This window comes from Carassius gibelio, chromosome A1, assembly GCF_023724105.1.
Source record: "Carassius gibelio isolate Cgi1373 ecotype wild population from Czech Republic chromosome A1, carGib1.2-hapl.c, whole genome shotgun sequence".
NCBI classification, from domain to species: Eukaryota; Metazoa; Chordata; class Actinopteri; order Cypriniformes; family Cyprinidae; genus Carassius; species Carassius gibelio.
Window position 1 is genome coordinate 3,476,715 of NC_068371.1, and position 17,090 is coordinate 3,493,804.

Genomic DNA, 17,090 nt, shown 5'->3' on the forward strand with positions numbered 1-17,090 from the left:
CTAATGCCTGTCACAGTCTGAGCTGAATACAATACTTCTCTCTTTCTCTCTGTGGACATGATCCATAAGCATTTCTGTATGTAATCATTCTCTCTTGCTCTCTCCTTTCACGCCGGTCTGCAGCCTCCTACAGAGATTCAAGTATGATTCATTTACTTTCACAACAGCTCCACGCTTATAATATATTCTCCTCTGCTGCTCTCTTCTTTAATATTCTCCTGTTCCTCATCCCTCCCATTCCCTTCCCGTTAAATCCACATCTCTCCTGTATTGTTTTTGATAAAGGTTAATATCCTGTTTGATATCATCTTTCGCATATATGAACTGATTCATATTACCATTACTTATAAATACTGCATATGTGCATTGCACATGCACCAAAATGTTGATTTTTGCACCATTTCTTGTGTTTCAGAAGGCATTCTCAACAATATACGGGACTCCAGCGTTATGGATACGCTGCCGCTTAACGGTAACCACTGCAACAGCTACGGCGTGGCAGCGGGCGATTACCTCACCTACAGCTCTCGAGGCAACGAGCCGCCGACAACGCTAGAGAAAAAGATCTTGAAAGAGCTGACGGCGAACTACACGCCATCGTACCTCAACACCCAGGAGCGACAGGGAAAATCCCACCAGGGGACCCTGACCAATAAACTCAACAACCATCTGGCCAACGGAGGGGTCGCGGGGTCATCGTCCATCGCCACAGACAACGTCATGGTGCTCGACAACCCTGCAGCGTTTCACCGTCACGACGAAAGCAGCGGGTTAACTCTGGAGCTCATTAGGGAGGAGTCACAAGCGCCGCTCCTCCCACCCAGACCGCCCCCTCCGGAAAACCACGCCCCCATGCACACGTTTTCATCCCACCGGCGCCTCCCGCAGGAGAACACCGAGAGCTTCTTTCCATTGCTCCCCAACGACACACACTCGTCACACACTCCCCGCGCGCACACACACTCCCCCATTACAGACTCGCTCTATACCAGCATGCCCAAGCTCAACGACCTCCCACAGGCACCCGACGACCTCATCAACGGTCTCCATGAAGACGAAGAAGACGAAGAGGACGACGTCGAGGAGGAAGAAGACGGTGAATTGCACCTGGCCAACGGCAAAGGGGTCATCATGGAGGCGGATGACGTGTACTACAAAAGCATGCCGAACCTAGGCTCCAGGAACCACATACAGGAACTCGACAGCTACTATCAGATGGGACGCGGAGGCAGTGACGGCTTCATCGCCCCGTCTGAAAAAGAAGAAGACTCTTCGCCTGAGGAACAGCCACCGGACCCCTCACAGCTGGTCACCAGCTTATAGACACTGACATGCACACACACACACACATTCCCATGCGTGCGCATGTGTGTGTGTGTGACTCGATGCACAAGGCGTGGGATACACTACCTACTGCACTGATAAAGAGACTGATTCCAGTACATACAAGTCACCAAAATCCTGCTCCAGTTAGAACCAGTAACCCATTCCTACGAGTGTAGGCAGGTCTTCTGAATTTTCTTCTCATCAATCTGCTGAGTAAAACTCTTGCAGGTTGTCCGTTTGGAGATGAGGACGAACTTTTGCTCCATTTGCATAACCCTCCTTTATCCAGTGTCCGTCCGTTTCTCCTCCAAACTCTCCAGGGATTGTGGCGAGCGACTGTGGAAAACGCCGACCGTGTATGATAACGAGACTCTGAACTCTTCTGTCGTACTGAACTGCATTACCCATGATTCTCTGCTGCGCACATTCCTTCTCGTTTAGCACCGATCTCGTTGGAATCAGAAAAAGACTCTTCTGTTCTTAAAGACTGAGGACGCATCTTGTTTTCTTACGTTTATTTTTCTGTAATAATCTTAAGTTATCTTAAGTAATCCTGACTAATTACAAAGAAATGGAACTGTTTTCCGTGTAAAATGTACAGATTCTGATATTGCATATGATCGTATGCGTTTTATTGTTTTCTTGGTCTATTTTGCCCCTTGTATGTGTTTTTGTAGACTAGACCAATCCCACAATGCTGTGTTGGTCCTCCAAAAAACTATCCCTTATAACGCACAGCACACATATCTACATACACACTCTCGTTTGGAAGGATGACCATTGCCTCCTCTTCTCTTTTGCTTTTTTTTTTTAATGCAACACTTCATCATTCTCACTGTGTCGGTGATAACCAAGAGACTGTTGTGTGATTGACAGCTATTACAGATGGGATCCCAATGATGCTGGAACGACGTCGTTTCGTGAGTTCCAGCTCATTAGCACGCCGTCTTTTACGTGTAAGAGCAGAAATCGTACTTTGGATGCAGGTTGAAAAATCCCACCATATTCACACAGCTAAAGTTGTTCTCTCAGGCTAAAACCTCACATATCGAGTTATGTTTTAAACTTAAGAGCTTAATCAAGAATGGTAAGACAGTCTAGCAGGATGTGAAATGGAACCGAGCAAATAAAAGTGTGAATCATTATAACGAATCATATGAAAACACATCAAATAAGCATGTAAAGAGTAGAAGGATAGGACTTTAATGGAGTGGTTTGGAAGATGGAAGCAACCTTGTAAAGGTGGGTTTCTGAAACTACTGTTTACTTGCTCTCAAACTGAGACTCCCTGTAGCTTGCACATCTATCCCTTGTTAACCCACCCTGAGAAAATTCACTGCATATTTATTAGTCTTATTTTTTATTTTCCAACAGATCAGAAACTTGGATCTTAGAGAGCGTTTTTTATTGTTATTATCATCAATATTGTTATTATTACAATATGGCTGGAATTATTATTTATTCTTTTCATATGCATTCTAAACCGAATGAACTCATAACTAATATTTGTTGTAACAGTGAAAGTTGTTTGCCAACAAATAAAATGACTGAATTAATATTTGCAATATTTCGCAGGGGAAAGGTGTGATTTTCTGCGTCTCCTTTTGCCTTTTTAATTAGATTTTTTCAATTATAGAGCGACACCTTCAGCAGGATGAGGAACACTCATGACTCTGGGCCGTTTTTCAGGGAAGGATTGTCATGGAGTGATTCTCTGTTGAAAATCCTTTTGGACTAGACTTAATCTCTGTCTGGGAAACCGTCAGTCAGTCTCTTTCTATACTGACCCAGTTTCTGTATCGGCACCAATCAAACGAGCACGGTACCAATTAATTATTCACATCTGAGAAGAGTGCCAGCGCAAACAGTGTAATTATGACCTATTGATTTTTTTATGTCTTTCCATGCAAACAGACACACGTCCGTCTGCAAACACGCACAAATGTCAGACAGCCTGCGCGTGCGAGTGTGTCTGTGAGAGTTCGCTCTGCCAAATGTTACCACTTTCATGAATATTTATAGGCCGTTTTGACAGGCACTTGAGCATTTTGAAAGGAAGGAAAGATGCAGCCTCCCTTCGGCCCCCAAGCACACTCTAGAGCCCTGTCCTGCCTTTGACACGAGCATAGTGTGTGTGTGTGTGTGTGTGTGCGTCTAGGCAGCAAAAGAAATTGAAAAGTGTTTTTTAAAGAAAGAAACTGTTCACCATTCAATCTTTTATCAATCCACATCTACAGCACAGATACCACTCAACTGAGAAGACGAAACGTACAAGTTTGGGTGACACAAGACAAATGCTTCTCCACCTTTTTGACTTGAAGGTCTCTCAAGAGGTCCAACAAACTCTCAGATAAAAAGGTACAAAAACTGTACTTACATGCAAAAAAAAATATATAATTAAATTTTGAAAAGCTACTGCAATAATGACAGGTTTCTACCTTTTTTGCACTGAGGGTGGACAATGTTCTAGGCACCCCCTAATTGGACCCAATATATTTCTTTTAATATTTCTGATGTAATTATGGGAACGCTGGTTGTTTTCGAATTTTATATTAGCAGTGTTGATATATAAAAAATAGACCATGATTCAGTTTGGAAATGCCAGCAGTCTTGAGATTATGATTTGGCATGTTTTTCAATAAAACATCCTGATTTGTTTGCATTTTTAGCATTTCGAGTAAAAAAAAAAAAAAAATAAATAAAAAAAAAAATATATATATATATATATATATATATATATATATATATATATATATATATTAATAAAATTTATATTTACATTTAAATTTATACAATTATTATATATTTTAAATTATGTAAAAATGTTAAATAATTTTGTGTATAATAATTTTATTTTACAAACCCTAACATTATTCAAATGCTAAAAACACAAATATTAAAATTAGCTACATTTAAAAAATGATTTTGCATTACAGCACTTGAATTAAGTAAATTTGAATTAAGTCCGCTTCCTCGCCTCCTTTTCTCTCGCCTGTGTTTCAGGTTTAAAAAATAAAAATAAAATGAATGTAAAATTGCAACACCCATGAATACACACTTTCCACAGCATAACTGTTGATAATGTAAATAATCGAATTCTGTTTTCTCAGTGTGAATTTGTCATGCTCAATGATTCAACCCTGCTAACCAAGTTATAGCTGTTATATTCACTTTTTCTATCAAAGGAAAAAAGTCTGCGTTGCCAGTGGCAATTTAAATCTGGCTAAATTAGCAACATTGTTACCAATTATGGCTTTTGTTTAATTGTTGTTAATTATTAATTATTCTTGCTAGAAAACAACACAAACAGAAAGGCAGGGCAGTTGTCATTTTTTTGCAGAAATGCCCTATTCTTGTGTGGAAAAAATGTACACCTATTTATTTCAACATCATGAGCAAATTGTTTAGAAGACTTGAGTTGCAAATTAGTAGAACATCAAGAGGAAGGTCTTTTATAAACTTCAATAAACAGCTCTTAAGCAATAAAGTACATGGCAGCATAAAAGAAAAGTAAAAAGGCAGTCTGAGCCCTTCAGAAGGAAGGCTTAAAGTCTGAAAGGGGACTTTTAAAGCCATTTTCTAGCTATTTAAAATCCACCATTCCACTGTGCATAAAATAATTGACTTTTTTCACAACGCATGCCATCTTTTCAGGTCGGCCATTCCATCAAATTCAAGATGCTTCAGAAAGTCTCAAAGGACCCCATTGTTAAAAGATCTACAGGCAACTTTGGAAACAATCCATACACACGTCAGGCATGAGAAAGAGAGGGTGCAAACCTGGCCGGCAAGGAAGAAGCATCAAGAAAAAAATCCAATGTGCTTCTCAAAGGAGGAGATGTTTGGCCACAGTTTCAAACTTTACAGTAAGTTTCTAAAAAACGTAACACTGCAGAATAACAAACTCATGGTGTTTTGCTGCTTCAGGGTCAGAAAATCTTACCATTGTTATGTCAACTATGAAATCCACATTATATCAAAGAGTGCACGAGAGAATGTAAGGCCAAATAAAAAAAAAAAAAGATTTAATACAAAAATAAAATAAAAATCTCAAGAGGAACTTTACAACCTTCCAATAAAATAATGAACCAAAGCATGCAGACACACTCCGTCAATATCGCACAGTTTTCTGCAAGGAAAGATGGGTAATATTATCCTATGTGAGGTAAGAGACTTTTAAAATATTTGAAGAAATTAAGAATTTGTGTACTTATGTTTTGTCCAATAAAATGCCTTTTATTTTGTGTTGCTACTTTTGTTGAATAAAATGTTACAAAGTTAATGTTCAATTGTGTAACCTTCACCAATCAGTAAAGTTAAAGTATCAGTTTGTCCACAAATTTAACTTTTTGTGGGGTGCATTTCTACATAACAACATATTTAATATGTAAACAATGTCCTTCTATTTTCTACATTTTTACAAATTTTTATTTATTTATTTTTTTTGTCAGGTTCTACCATTCAATTCAGTTACCCGGGTTTATTGTAAGAAGAAGAAAAAAGAATCAAACTAATGCATTTTTTGAGTGGAAAGTATATTTATTAATCAATAATTGGAAAATGTAAATATTGTTAATTCACAAATCATTTTTTATTTATTTTATACATTTTTAGTATAAATTATTATTAGAATTTATTTTACTACTTATTTAACAACTACATAATCATTCATAATGTATGTAATCTAATTCTATTTACTTATATATTTTAATATTATAAACAAAAAAAATGTTTTGCTCCTTATCAAGTGACAGCTAAATTCCTTCACAACTCAAATGCCATTACATGTTTTATTTTATTTTATAAATTTAATTGCATTTGAATTAATTAATTATTATCAACCTATATACTTTATCACAGGGCGTATTTCAAATCAGCAATAAAATCTGGAAAATATGTAGAAGGCTATCATAGACAGTTTTTCAGATGGGAACTAATTCAGTTTTGGAAATGACAAGGAGAGATTGGGATCAAGAGTCTTGCACAAGAGTACAAAAGCGATGAAAATCAGTAACACTGAGGTTTATGATCCTTTTGTAACTTTTCAACTATTTTAAATAGCATATCAAGATCTACAAAGCATTAAGCCGTATGCAAAACGATAGTATGAAGGCATCTCCTCAGCTATCAGTGCAAACAATTCGTTTTAGCTCTTTTCACTATCAATCCTCACCATAAATTGGAAAGTAGGTGAAACAGAGCAGCGAGATGAGATTATTTATATCATATTTCATACATACTGGTAATTCAAAGTGCTTCACATAAGAAAAAGAAGTAAAAATTTAAGGCCAATGAGTCGTGTATGAACAAAAGCACTTTGAAATCATTCTTGAAGTAACTGCAGGATTATTATTCAATTAGAAATTAGAAATAGTGATCTAACTTTTGTAAAATAGCATTCTTGTATCCTAATCTTATATTAGATTGAATCATTTCTCATTTTTTGAAGAGTGAACATTTATCTTTGATGTATTGTGAGTAATGAGTCAGCTTCATGTGTCTCAGGAAGGCATTCAATCTTTTTTACATTCAAGTTAGTATTAATTAAGGACCCGTTTTGCAAGAATTTAATTTGTCAGCAGAATTAATTATGACCAAATAATGGGAAACCTGTAATGTGATTTGACTAATTGAAACATTAGAGTTTTCACTCACTTTAGATCTGTATAGTTTTATGTTTTCCTCTGAATGAAATGGTTAAAATCACATAACTGTGTCCTTTATTTTTATTAATTTTTTCATCTGAACTGAATTATCCATCATGAAGTGGCAATGAATAAACTTAGATTTGATAATGACTAACCAATAACTAAAATAAAGTTTCTGGATAAATCTTAATGATAATGTTTCAGAAAATGATTAATTTGTATATAAACAAAAACAATGTCTAAAACTAAAGGTTGACAGTATAAATCACGTTGGATGAATCATAAATCATCACAGCGGGTCTTTGGCTGAGAGAAAGCATCATGTAATGTGTGTCGTCGTAAGAAACTAATTATTCCATACTGGAGATAAAACATTTGGATTTGAAACACAAAAAGCAGAGTTTTAACTTGTAAATAAATGGAATGTTTTTATAAAAATAAGTTTGCATGATTTTTTAATGCTCAGCGTTCATATAAACACGCACACATCAGTCTCCAACAGCGAAGCTGAATACTTCAGCATCAAAACATTCGAGGTTTTCCATAAACTGTAAAAAAATATCACCTCGAACTTCAGAATAAAAGATGTGTGACCTTCAGAAAATGTTGATTGCAACCCATAAGCTAACTAATTATTAAATGAGGACCATTATTAACTCTGACTTTAGCCTCAATCTCCTTATTTGTAATATTTGCTGCTTATTAATATTTCATAAGGTAGTTGTTTAATTAAAGTATGGGATGGATAAAGGGATCTAAAATATGGTCATGCAGAATAACACATGATAAGTGCTTACAAATGCATTTAAAATAGCCAATATGCCATTATTTTTCAAGAGATTTGCATTTCTAAATACAGTATACAATCTATCTTTGAGCAAATATTATAAAACATCAAAACGAAATGGACATAATGTAGGCCTATTTAAAAAATGCTATAGTAGGTAACCGTGTAAAACTCTTAGCTTAGTAAGATCAGTTCATATTTATAGCTATTTTGTCATGAAATATTATTTACATACAGTATAACTTTGGTAACAAGCTGGAATGGTTGTGCATGATCAATGCAGTCGAAATATGAAGAATGCATGTTGAAAATTAAGAATTAGCTTTCCTCAAAGCGACGGGTTTCATGCTTCTGGTTTCCATGGTGTTTGTCTCTTTCACTTGTTGTTGTGGTTTCCGTTTGATGGAGGAGCTTTCAAGAGGTCAGAGGTGAACTCCTTAGCCAACGTTATAAATAAAGCGTGCAGTGTGTGGCGGAGTGCATGTGCAGATGCACATAGAATAGTTTTTTTGCTAATGCTTTTTTAAAGTGTCAATCTGCGTAAAGATTGAAGACTTAAGAGACATAAACATGTTGTGTTTAAGTATTGATGTGCCTACGGGCAAAAACAACTCAGTGTGAGAGATGAGTTTGTCTCCGTATCACAGTTGGCAACTCGTGTTCTGTTTCTACTGTTGGCAGCTTGTGTAAAGCAGACTTTCTTTTTTCAGCTCATCAAACTCGATTTCTTCAAGCGTCTCGTGCATGTCACCTCACAAGCATTCTTTTATGCGTTAACCCTTTGTTCAGGGAAAACCACAGAGGACATTTCTATTCCTGCATATGACTGGGACGGATGCGTGTGCGACGGATCAGCTGCATCTCACAGGTTTGATCCCAGATAGCAAGACGTGTGAATTAAGAGTATTACTAAAGGATCTTTATCTCAATGCACCCTTGAGCAAGGCACTTAACCTAACAGTGCTCCTCGCAAACAATCCCTGCCATTAATGTCCTGTATGTTGCCTTGGAAGAAAAATATCCACTAAATAATCTTTGGATTGTGTTTGATTGAAAGGAGATTGCCTTGATTTTTCAAGAAACGTTTTTCAAGCCCATTTGATTTCTGCAATCTGATGATATTTAGAGTAAAATATGGTACAGAATTAGAAAAAAATAAGTTTGCTTACAACTTGCACTCTGATGATGCTCTTAATTAACCAAAAATAATTAAGTGTGCAATTCTGCAGTGTCAAAATAACCTTATAAATGTCATAAACTAGATGGTAGAGCACATATACACAAAGTGCATCATCATTTGAGACACAATTGAAATATGTGATGTCCTTCGACTTTGTTGCTGAAACAAACTGTGAACATTTTTCTTTTCTACGAGTGAAACGGCTTCAAGAACAAGGAAAAGACGTAGGGCAGGACTTGATTTTGTCTATTGGGAATTGATTGGCTCATTGTTGTTCGTTAATTGCTATGATTTCATGAGAGTGACAGGTGGCTGGAGGGGAGAAATTATTTCCCAGTCCTCATGGAGAAAAGATGTTGCGAGGGGAGGGGAAATTTGTCTTTGATTAACAATTACGAGGGTGCATAATTAAAAAATAATAATAATTAAGATAGATATAACATTTGTATTAAACACTGCAGTGTTGCATTAATATAATAAGACCAGGAACCATTAGGAATGTAAATAGATTTTTAAGTTGCATCATAAAGGTGGGCGTATATTGAGAAAAGGCTATTTTTAAAACATTTCCCAAGCCCTCATAAGCATCTGTTTCCTGATTTTCACTAAAAAAACAGCTCTTGCCTCTGCAAAGCAGTGCTTTTGTGTCCTGCTGTCAGGTCAACTATATTGAGTTTGTCACCCACACAATAGGTCCAAAAAGGAATGAGAAGTGCCGTATGACAGAAAATGCCATATAACATTTTGTCTTGAAGGAACGCAGTAAGCAACATCTGCACCAGTGTATGTGTGTGTGTGTGTGTGTGTGTGTTTAGGACCCTGTGGCATTCCCATGGCATCTGTTCTGCTGGAGCTTGACAAAGAAAGAAAGAACGAGAAAAGGCAACAGAAGTATAATGCATTTTCTGAAAACATGCAAGGACGCTGTTATTCCATTCAGACTCACTTCCATGTGCACCCAAAAGCGTATGTTATGAAATGAAAGACGGAGATAAACACAGAAGGGCGGATGTGGGTCAGAAGATTTGCCTCTCATGGCATCTTTTTCAGAAAGGTCACATGTGTCCGGGTGGGCTTCATTATGAATCCGGATTAGACAGGGTCAAGGGTTCCTACTATCAAACCTCTGGAGATGCCATTCTTGTTTTAAAGAACTTAAAAATGTTAGCTTCTCAAGTTAGTGTTTTCTGAATTTTTTAATGATACACTGGGAAGAAAGCACAGATGTATCCCCTTTCATGCTACGGTTTCTCTTTCACTGATGAAATCCGTGTTCAAATATTTATAAATATTTCAAATATATACGGGGATCAAATATGTATCTGTACTGTAATATATACATTATTTAATATTCATAAAATGTTATGATAAATGATAAAACTACGGCTGGTTTTATTAACTAGCAACTCTACATCAAACACTCGTGATTGTAGGATTTTTTCCCCATATTTATTTATTTACACAAGTTTTGAGAATGTTTCGTGATCTTAAAATGCCTTTTGATCAGGCATACTGCTGTTTTTTTCAGCGTATGAATAATAGTCCTATATTTTGTGTCTGCATGCTATTTTCTTCTTATTTTTTTTTTAAATGTATCAATTTGAAGAATGTGAAAGAAAAGCATCCATTTGAATTTTAACAAAAGTAAGGCACACACACACACACACAGGTTCCCTGGAACTTATAAGCTGATAAGTGAGACAGAAAATAAATCAATAATCATTTAACCCCTACAAATCAATCACGTTTTGATAAATTTACTGTTGACTGTACATACAAGCATTTGAACCAAACCTCTTAAACGCAAAACAGCAACACTGCCACCAAGTGGACGAGAGATGTACTGCATTTACGGTCGGATTTGAGATATTTTTTTACTCAATATTAGTATTTTAAATAGTTAAGCATATTTCTTTGTGAGAGTTTGGTTTTTACCCACAGTTGGCGGTTTAACCCTTGCATGGTTTATTAATAGAAGTTCAGAGCAGGTCACAATCACCCGGATGTCATAGTTCATAAAACATTTTCCCCATTTCCCATAATGAGATGAATTATTAGTTTATTATGACTAACAGCGTATTCTAAAATCAGGAAGGAACATGCACACATATGAAGCTTATCAGTAAAGAAAACAGAGTTATATCTGTGTTTTGAAGAGGTCAAGTTACTGTATCTGCGAAAGGTAAAGGATTAAACTCTATTATATCTAAATAAGTTCTCTTCTTTGCTCAACCACACAGGAGTTGTAATGCACTCAAACTGATTTACTTAAAGTGATAGTTCACCATTCATTTACTCACCCTCAGAACATCCAAAATTTAAGCCACTTTTTTCTTCAGAAGATTTTTAGGTGAAACTGTGCTCTTTGGTGATTCATGCAATGCATATTCTTTTTTTTTTTTAAGAATAAAAACATAATATCAAGAAACAAAAAATGAATACTCATGACTCCTGATGATATAATTAGGTCTTATGAAGCGAAACAATCGGTCTGTGCAAGAAACTTTACAGCATTATTACAGTAATCCAGAGCCGCAGTCAAACGGTTCAGATCATGAATGAATCATTCTTTTGAATCGGTTATTTTTGGTGAACTCAATGAACCAATTCCTTAAGATCTACAAGCTGCTCAATCAAAACTCACTTTCAGACACCTGAGAGTCACTGTGACTGGAAACGAGCAGAAATAACAGCGTATCTGACTCTCTGATGAATGAACTGATTCATCGCTCCAGTTCCTCCAACAGTCGCTGAACTGAGGAAACCGTTCCGACTCGGTCTTAACACCAATGAGACGCTGATATGCGCATGCGTGAACTAAGAGCTTGCATGAAGGGGCCAAATGATATGGTTTCTCTTTACTTAAAGGGGTGGGGGGGGGGGGGTGAAATGCTCATTTTCACTCAATCTCCTGTTAATCTTGAGTAGTAGTACTGCATCCTTCATAACTCCAACAGGGGGGTGAAATGCTATTTCATGCATACTGAGTTTTTTACACTGTTAAAGAGTTGGATTCCCATGCTAAACATGGACAAAGTTTCAAAAATTAAGTTGTACATTTGAAGGAGTATTTTTGTTCCCAAAATACTCCTTCCGGTTTGTCACAAATTTCGGAAAGTTTTTTCGAGTCTGGCTCTGTGTGACGTTAGATGGAGTGGAATGAGCACTGTTGAGCACTGAGAGCACAACAGACTTCACTGATCAGAGCGACAGCGTTGCGAAAAGTCACAAAAGAAGTGTGTTTTTGGTTGCCAGGGCAAGACAACCCTGCACAGATTACCAAAAAAAAAAAAAAAACAGCATTAAGGGAGTAGTGGATGGAGTTTATTTTTAGAGAGCATCAATGGAGTTGTGCAAGTGTTTGTGTTTGTTCCCTGCATTTCGAAGATGCTTGTTTTACAAACAAGGCCCAGTTTGACGTCGGATTTGCTTATAGTTTATTTCTTAAGGATGATGCAATCCCAACGAAAAAGGGTCACGATCGTGTGCATACCTGTCAAGTTTTGAATTTGAAAATAAGGGAAATTTTCCGGCGCCCACCGCAAGCAGTCCCACCACCCCAACAAAGCTCCAGTATCCCTTACATTTTAAGACAGGTGTTATAGCCCAAATTAAAACACAAAAGGGTATATATGAAGAGCATTTATTTAAAGGCTTATTTGCATATTTTCTGTTAATTTAACATTGCTTGTCTTTACATTTATATTTTATTTTCATTCCACACATTCTTTTCATTTCATATTGCTTTTCTTTTACAGTTTTTCTTTTTATTTCACATAACTTTTCTTTTACTCTTTTAGTGAGTTGTTGTACAAATTTGTTGCAGACTTTGCATTCTTTAAAAAAGTAAATTCGCTGTCCCATTTATCCTGGTATTTACACATGGGTTTTGGTTCTTTGGCAGGTGTGCCTTCACTCTCTATCGTAGCATCCATCATCCGTCTCAGTTTTTTCTTTTGTTGTTGTTGTTTTTCCCGCGTTATAACTCATGTCACCTGACCTCACACACCCCTCGCGACAGGCTACTTAAGCCCCTTTCACACTGCCATTCCGGCAAATACAGGGGTAAAGTGTTCCTGCAATTGTTCCCTGGTCGCTAGATTTGGCACATTCACACTGCCAGTGATGACCCGGTATATGTGCGTGCTTTCACACACAACCCTTGAAGATCCCGTAACGACACGTGACATCAGCGCGTGACGTGTAATGTACGAGTCGACAACGCTTGGCACGTTATACTTTAACTGAAGCAAGCAAACGATCTCTGAGTCAGCGCGGAAAGTGAGGAACTAACTGATCTCTGCTTCATTACAGTTTGCACATATGTTTTCGTCGCGAATGTTGATCTTCATTCAAAACAGCCGGTAAAAGAGTCGCGCGATAACGCGCGTCATCACTTCGATACCGAATTAGATCTGGCTTTTGTTCACACAGCGCTCGTTCCGGATCGATTACCGCAATGTTACTATGTCCCCGACCCAGGTTCGATTCGGTAATCAATTCCGGGACGTGGTTGCTTTCACACAGAAGGCGACCAGGCAATGTTACGGGAATATTGCGGGTCCGACGTGCAGTGTGAAAGGGGCTTTACAGGTGGCAGTTATCGCGAGACTAGTGACAGAGCTCAGATTTGGAATGTTTTTATTATTATTATTTTATTAATAACACAGGTTAAAATAAAAAAAATTAAATACGGGAGATTTACGGGAAAATACTAATACGGGAGGACGGCGGGAAAGAAGGGTAAAATACGTGACTTTCCCGGCCAAAACGGGATACTTGACAGGTATGCGTGTGTTGGAACCGCAGGCGGTGAGTAAAACTGCTTAAAATATTTCTGCCTCCTTGTTAGTGCGTCCCCTCCCATGCTGGAGACCCGGGTTCGAGCCCCGCTCGGAGCGAGTCGTTGCTGCTGCTGCTCTCGTTCAGTTTCAGCCTCGGGATCTGATTCTGGATCATAAATAAACGGCTGAATCTGATTTTTAGCCATGGTTTGTTTTGGATGATGGTTTTTTCCTCAAGGTAATGTCACAGCTTCCAAACGCTCTCAACGCAACTGGCGCTCGTGATTCTTTAGCTCCGCCCACACGTCACGCCTCCAGCCGCTCGTGTTTTTTCGGGAAAAATCGGTACAGACTATCTTTCTCTTATGAATATAATAAAACTAAAGACTTTTTGGAGTTATGAAGGATGCAGTACTACTCTATAGGTACTCAAGATTAACAGGAGATTGAGTGAAAACGAGCATTTCACCCCCCCTTTAAGCGTTGGCAATATTGTATCATTTACATTCATGCCAATAAGCATGAGTATGAGAGCGAGTGTGTGAGAGAGCGAGAGTGAGTGAGAGAGAGAGTGTGAGTGAGTGAATGAGAGAGTTTGAGTGAGTATGAGAGCGAGTATGTGTGTGTGAGAGAGAGAGAGTGTGTGTGTGAGTGAGTGAGTGAGTGAGTGAGTGTGTGTGTTTGAGAGAGAGGCTGCTTTGCTATGCTGGTATGGTTGCGGTGGTGATTACCGTTGCTTCATGCCCCAGTATATTGGGTTAAGCAGCTGTGCGATTGTTAGCACGATGACTAATGAGGATGAAACCCAGCACTGACAATATTTAATATTCTTTGCACTGAAAGACTTCAAATATGTATTTCAGCAATGATCAATCTGTTACAATGCATTCAAAAACTAAAATATGAAATTTAATTGCACAAAGGTACCAAATTAGTGTGATAATACAAACGTGCATTACATATAAAAACCCATACTCTCTCATTCATTTTTCTTATTTGATTCAGAGCTACAAAACATGAAGGCTGTCAACAACAACTGAATGTGTTTAGATGTATAATGGAAAGGCTGGTGGAGTGGAAAGTGACCTGTGAAATGATAGACCAGACACAAAGTTTCCATTCCACTCAATGATCTCAGAACCTTAGACACACTAGAAAATGTTTGAAATAGAAGTGAAAATACCATCTGATGCTTTCAGACGAACCAAAAAAAAAAACACACATAGTGGCTTCAACAACTGTTATTACAAAGTCCAATTTTTCCAGAGGAACAGTGTCCAAAGGCAAACTGAGGATGTGATGTTGCCTGATGAGTGAAAAGAAAGGGAAGCTATAAAACAAATTGAAGAATGTTTTGTTCCAGTTTAAATGTGGTTACAGCAGGTGCAGCAGTAAAGTCTCTCCGCTGACTTCTCTTTGAACTTCTGCAGACTTTTTGCACATTTACACCAATTGCATGTTTCATAACATCTTCATATGATGCAGTGTTGTTGTACATTTTTGCAAGAACAATTTTGGGCCATATACAATAGTATTAAATTCTGCAGTTTAAAACTTGACGTCGTGCAACATTATAATGTAAAACTTGCCATTTGTATAGGCAATAATGTGACAATCCTTATGTAAACTAAGGGAGGTAAAACTGGACACCTTTAATAGATGCCATGGAGAAGGAGATTTGTAGTCATTACCCATTTTACAAAAAATTAAAAATAAATTGTTTTCCAGCCATCACATTATTGAGGATTGACTTTTAGAAGCAAAGACTTCCTTTCAAAAAAACGGAAGTAAGATAAGTTGCATACTATATTGGGAAAGTTCAACAACAAAATCTATTTTTAAAATAATCATAATAAACGGAAGCCATGAACCCTGCACAAGATTAGTTTCTTGTAATCTTCCCTCATACCGCAACTGTAAAATAAAATACATAAAAATAACCAGTAGAAAGAGAGATGGAGATGATAGACAGAAAGACAGACAGACAGAATAATAAAGTTGCCTTTGAGTAAACCAACTCGACTGCAAGTAAATGCATTTATGAATAATTAAGGATGTTTTTTCTTTAAAAATCGGAAATAGAAGCATTTAACAACTGAACTAAATAATGAATCACACCTCCATCCTTTACCATTTGTGTGTGATATTGAAAACTCATAAATATTCATTAGATAACAACAAATGCTCCTCTATATACATATAAAACACTAAATCCTTGAGCACAACTGCAGCACATGACGAAAGTGTCCAGGATCTAACAGATGGAGAAACAGAACTCCTACTGATGTCTACTGGAATCCAATAGACATTATATTCTGTAAGCACAAGAACGTGCAGTAATTTTATAAATACTGCATTGTCATTTATTAAATCACATTTAATGAACGAGTGGTTCATGTCTAGTATTTTTTTTTTACAGTGCCTTAAAGGTATAGTTAAGCCAAATAAAAAGTTTAAATGTACTCCCCTTCAGGCCATCCAAGATATAGATGAGCTTTTCACTTCATCAGATTTGGAGAAATGTAGCATCGCATCACTTACTCACAAACATATCCTCTGCAGTGAATGGGTGCCGTCAGAATGAGAGTCCAAACAGCTGCTAAAAACATCACAATAATCCACACCACTCCAGTCCATCAGTTAACATCTTCTGAAGCCAAAAGCTGCATTATTGTAAGAAACAAATCTATCATTTAAATATTTTCTGGCCAAATACATATTCCACAATCCTTACGAACGCTTCCTCCAGTGAAAAAGTCCATCTCCTGTTGTTTCTCACATCAAAATCCACCCACATATTGGTTAAGAGAGGTTTAAAGTCTTGATGGAATTGTTTCTTGCGCAAACACACAGCTTTTCACTTCACAAGACATTATTTGATGGAGTGGTGTGCTGTGGATTATTGTGATGTTTTTATCAGCTGTGTGGGCTCTCATTCGGAGCAAAACAAACTGATTATTTTAGATGTCATTCAGAAAGCTCTTCCTCTCTAAGTCGGCAGAGGCTGCTCAGAATAATGGATTCATATACACCAGGAGACAGATTTACAAAAAAAATCTTAAGCAGAAAAGTAGGAACAACTCTTGTATAAACTGAGATTTATACATCATCTGAAAGCTGAATAAATACGATTTCCATTGATGTATGGTTTGTAAGGATGGTTAGCAAAACTTGACTGAACTAATTGAAAATCTGGAATCTGAGGATGCAAAAAAAAAAAAAAAAAAAATACTGATAAAATCACCTTTAAAGTTGCCCAAATGAAGTTCAATGCATATTACTAATGAAAAATGAAGGTTGTATATTTTTACAGTAGGAAATTAGCAAAATATCTTCATGGAACACGATCTTTAATATCCTAATGA

At 37.1% G+C, this 17,090-nt stretch overlaps 1 protein-coding gene across 1 annotated transcript in view; it reads left to right on the forward strand.

Moving 5' to 3' along the window:
* The window catches only part of LOC127957138 (adhesion G protein-coupled receptor L3), a 91,409-nt gene extending 88,516 nt beyond the window's left edge, over positions 1-2,893 (forward strand). The window contains exons 23-24 of the mRNA XM_052555569.1: positions 124-141; positions 416-2,893. Coding sequence (XP_052411529.1) covers positions 124-141; positions 416-1,323 — 926 coding nt within the window. The 3' untranslated portion in view covers positions 1,324-2,893. The remainder of the gene's footprint in view (positions 1-123; positions 142-415) is intronic.
* The last annotated feature ends 14,197 nt before the right edge of the window (positions 2,894-17,090 follow it).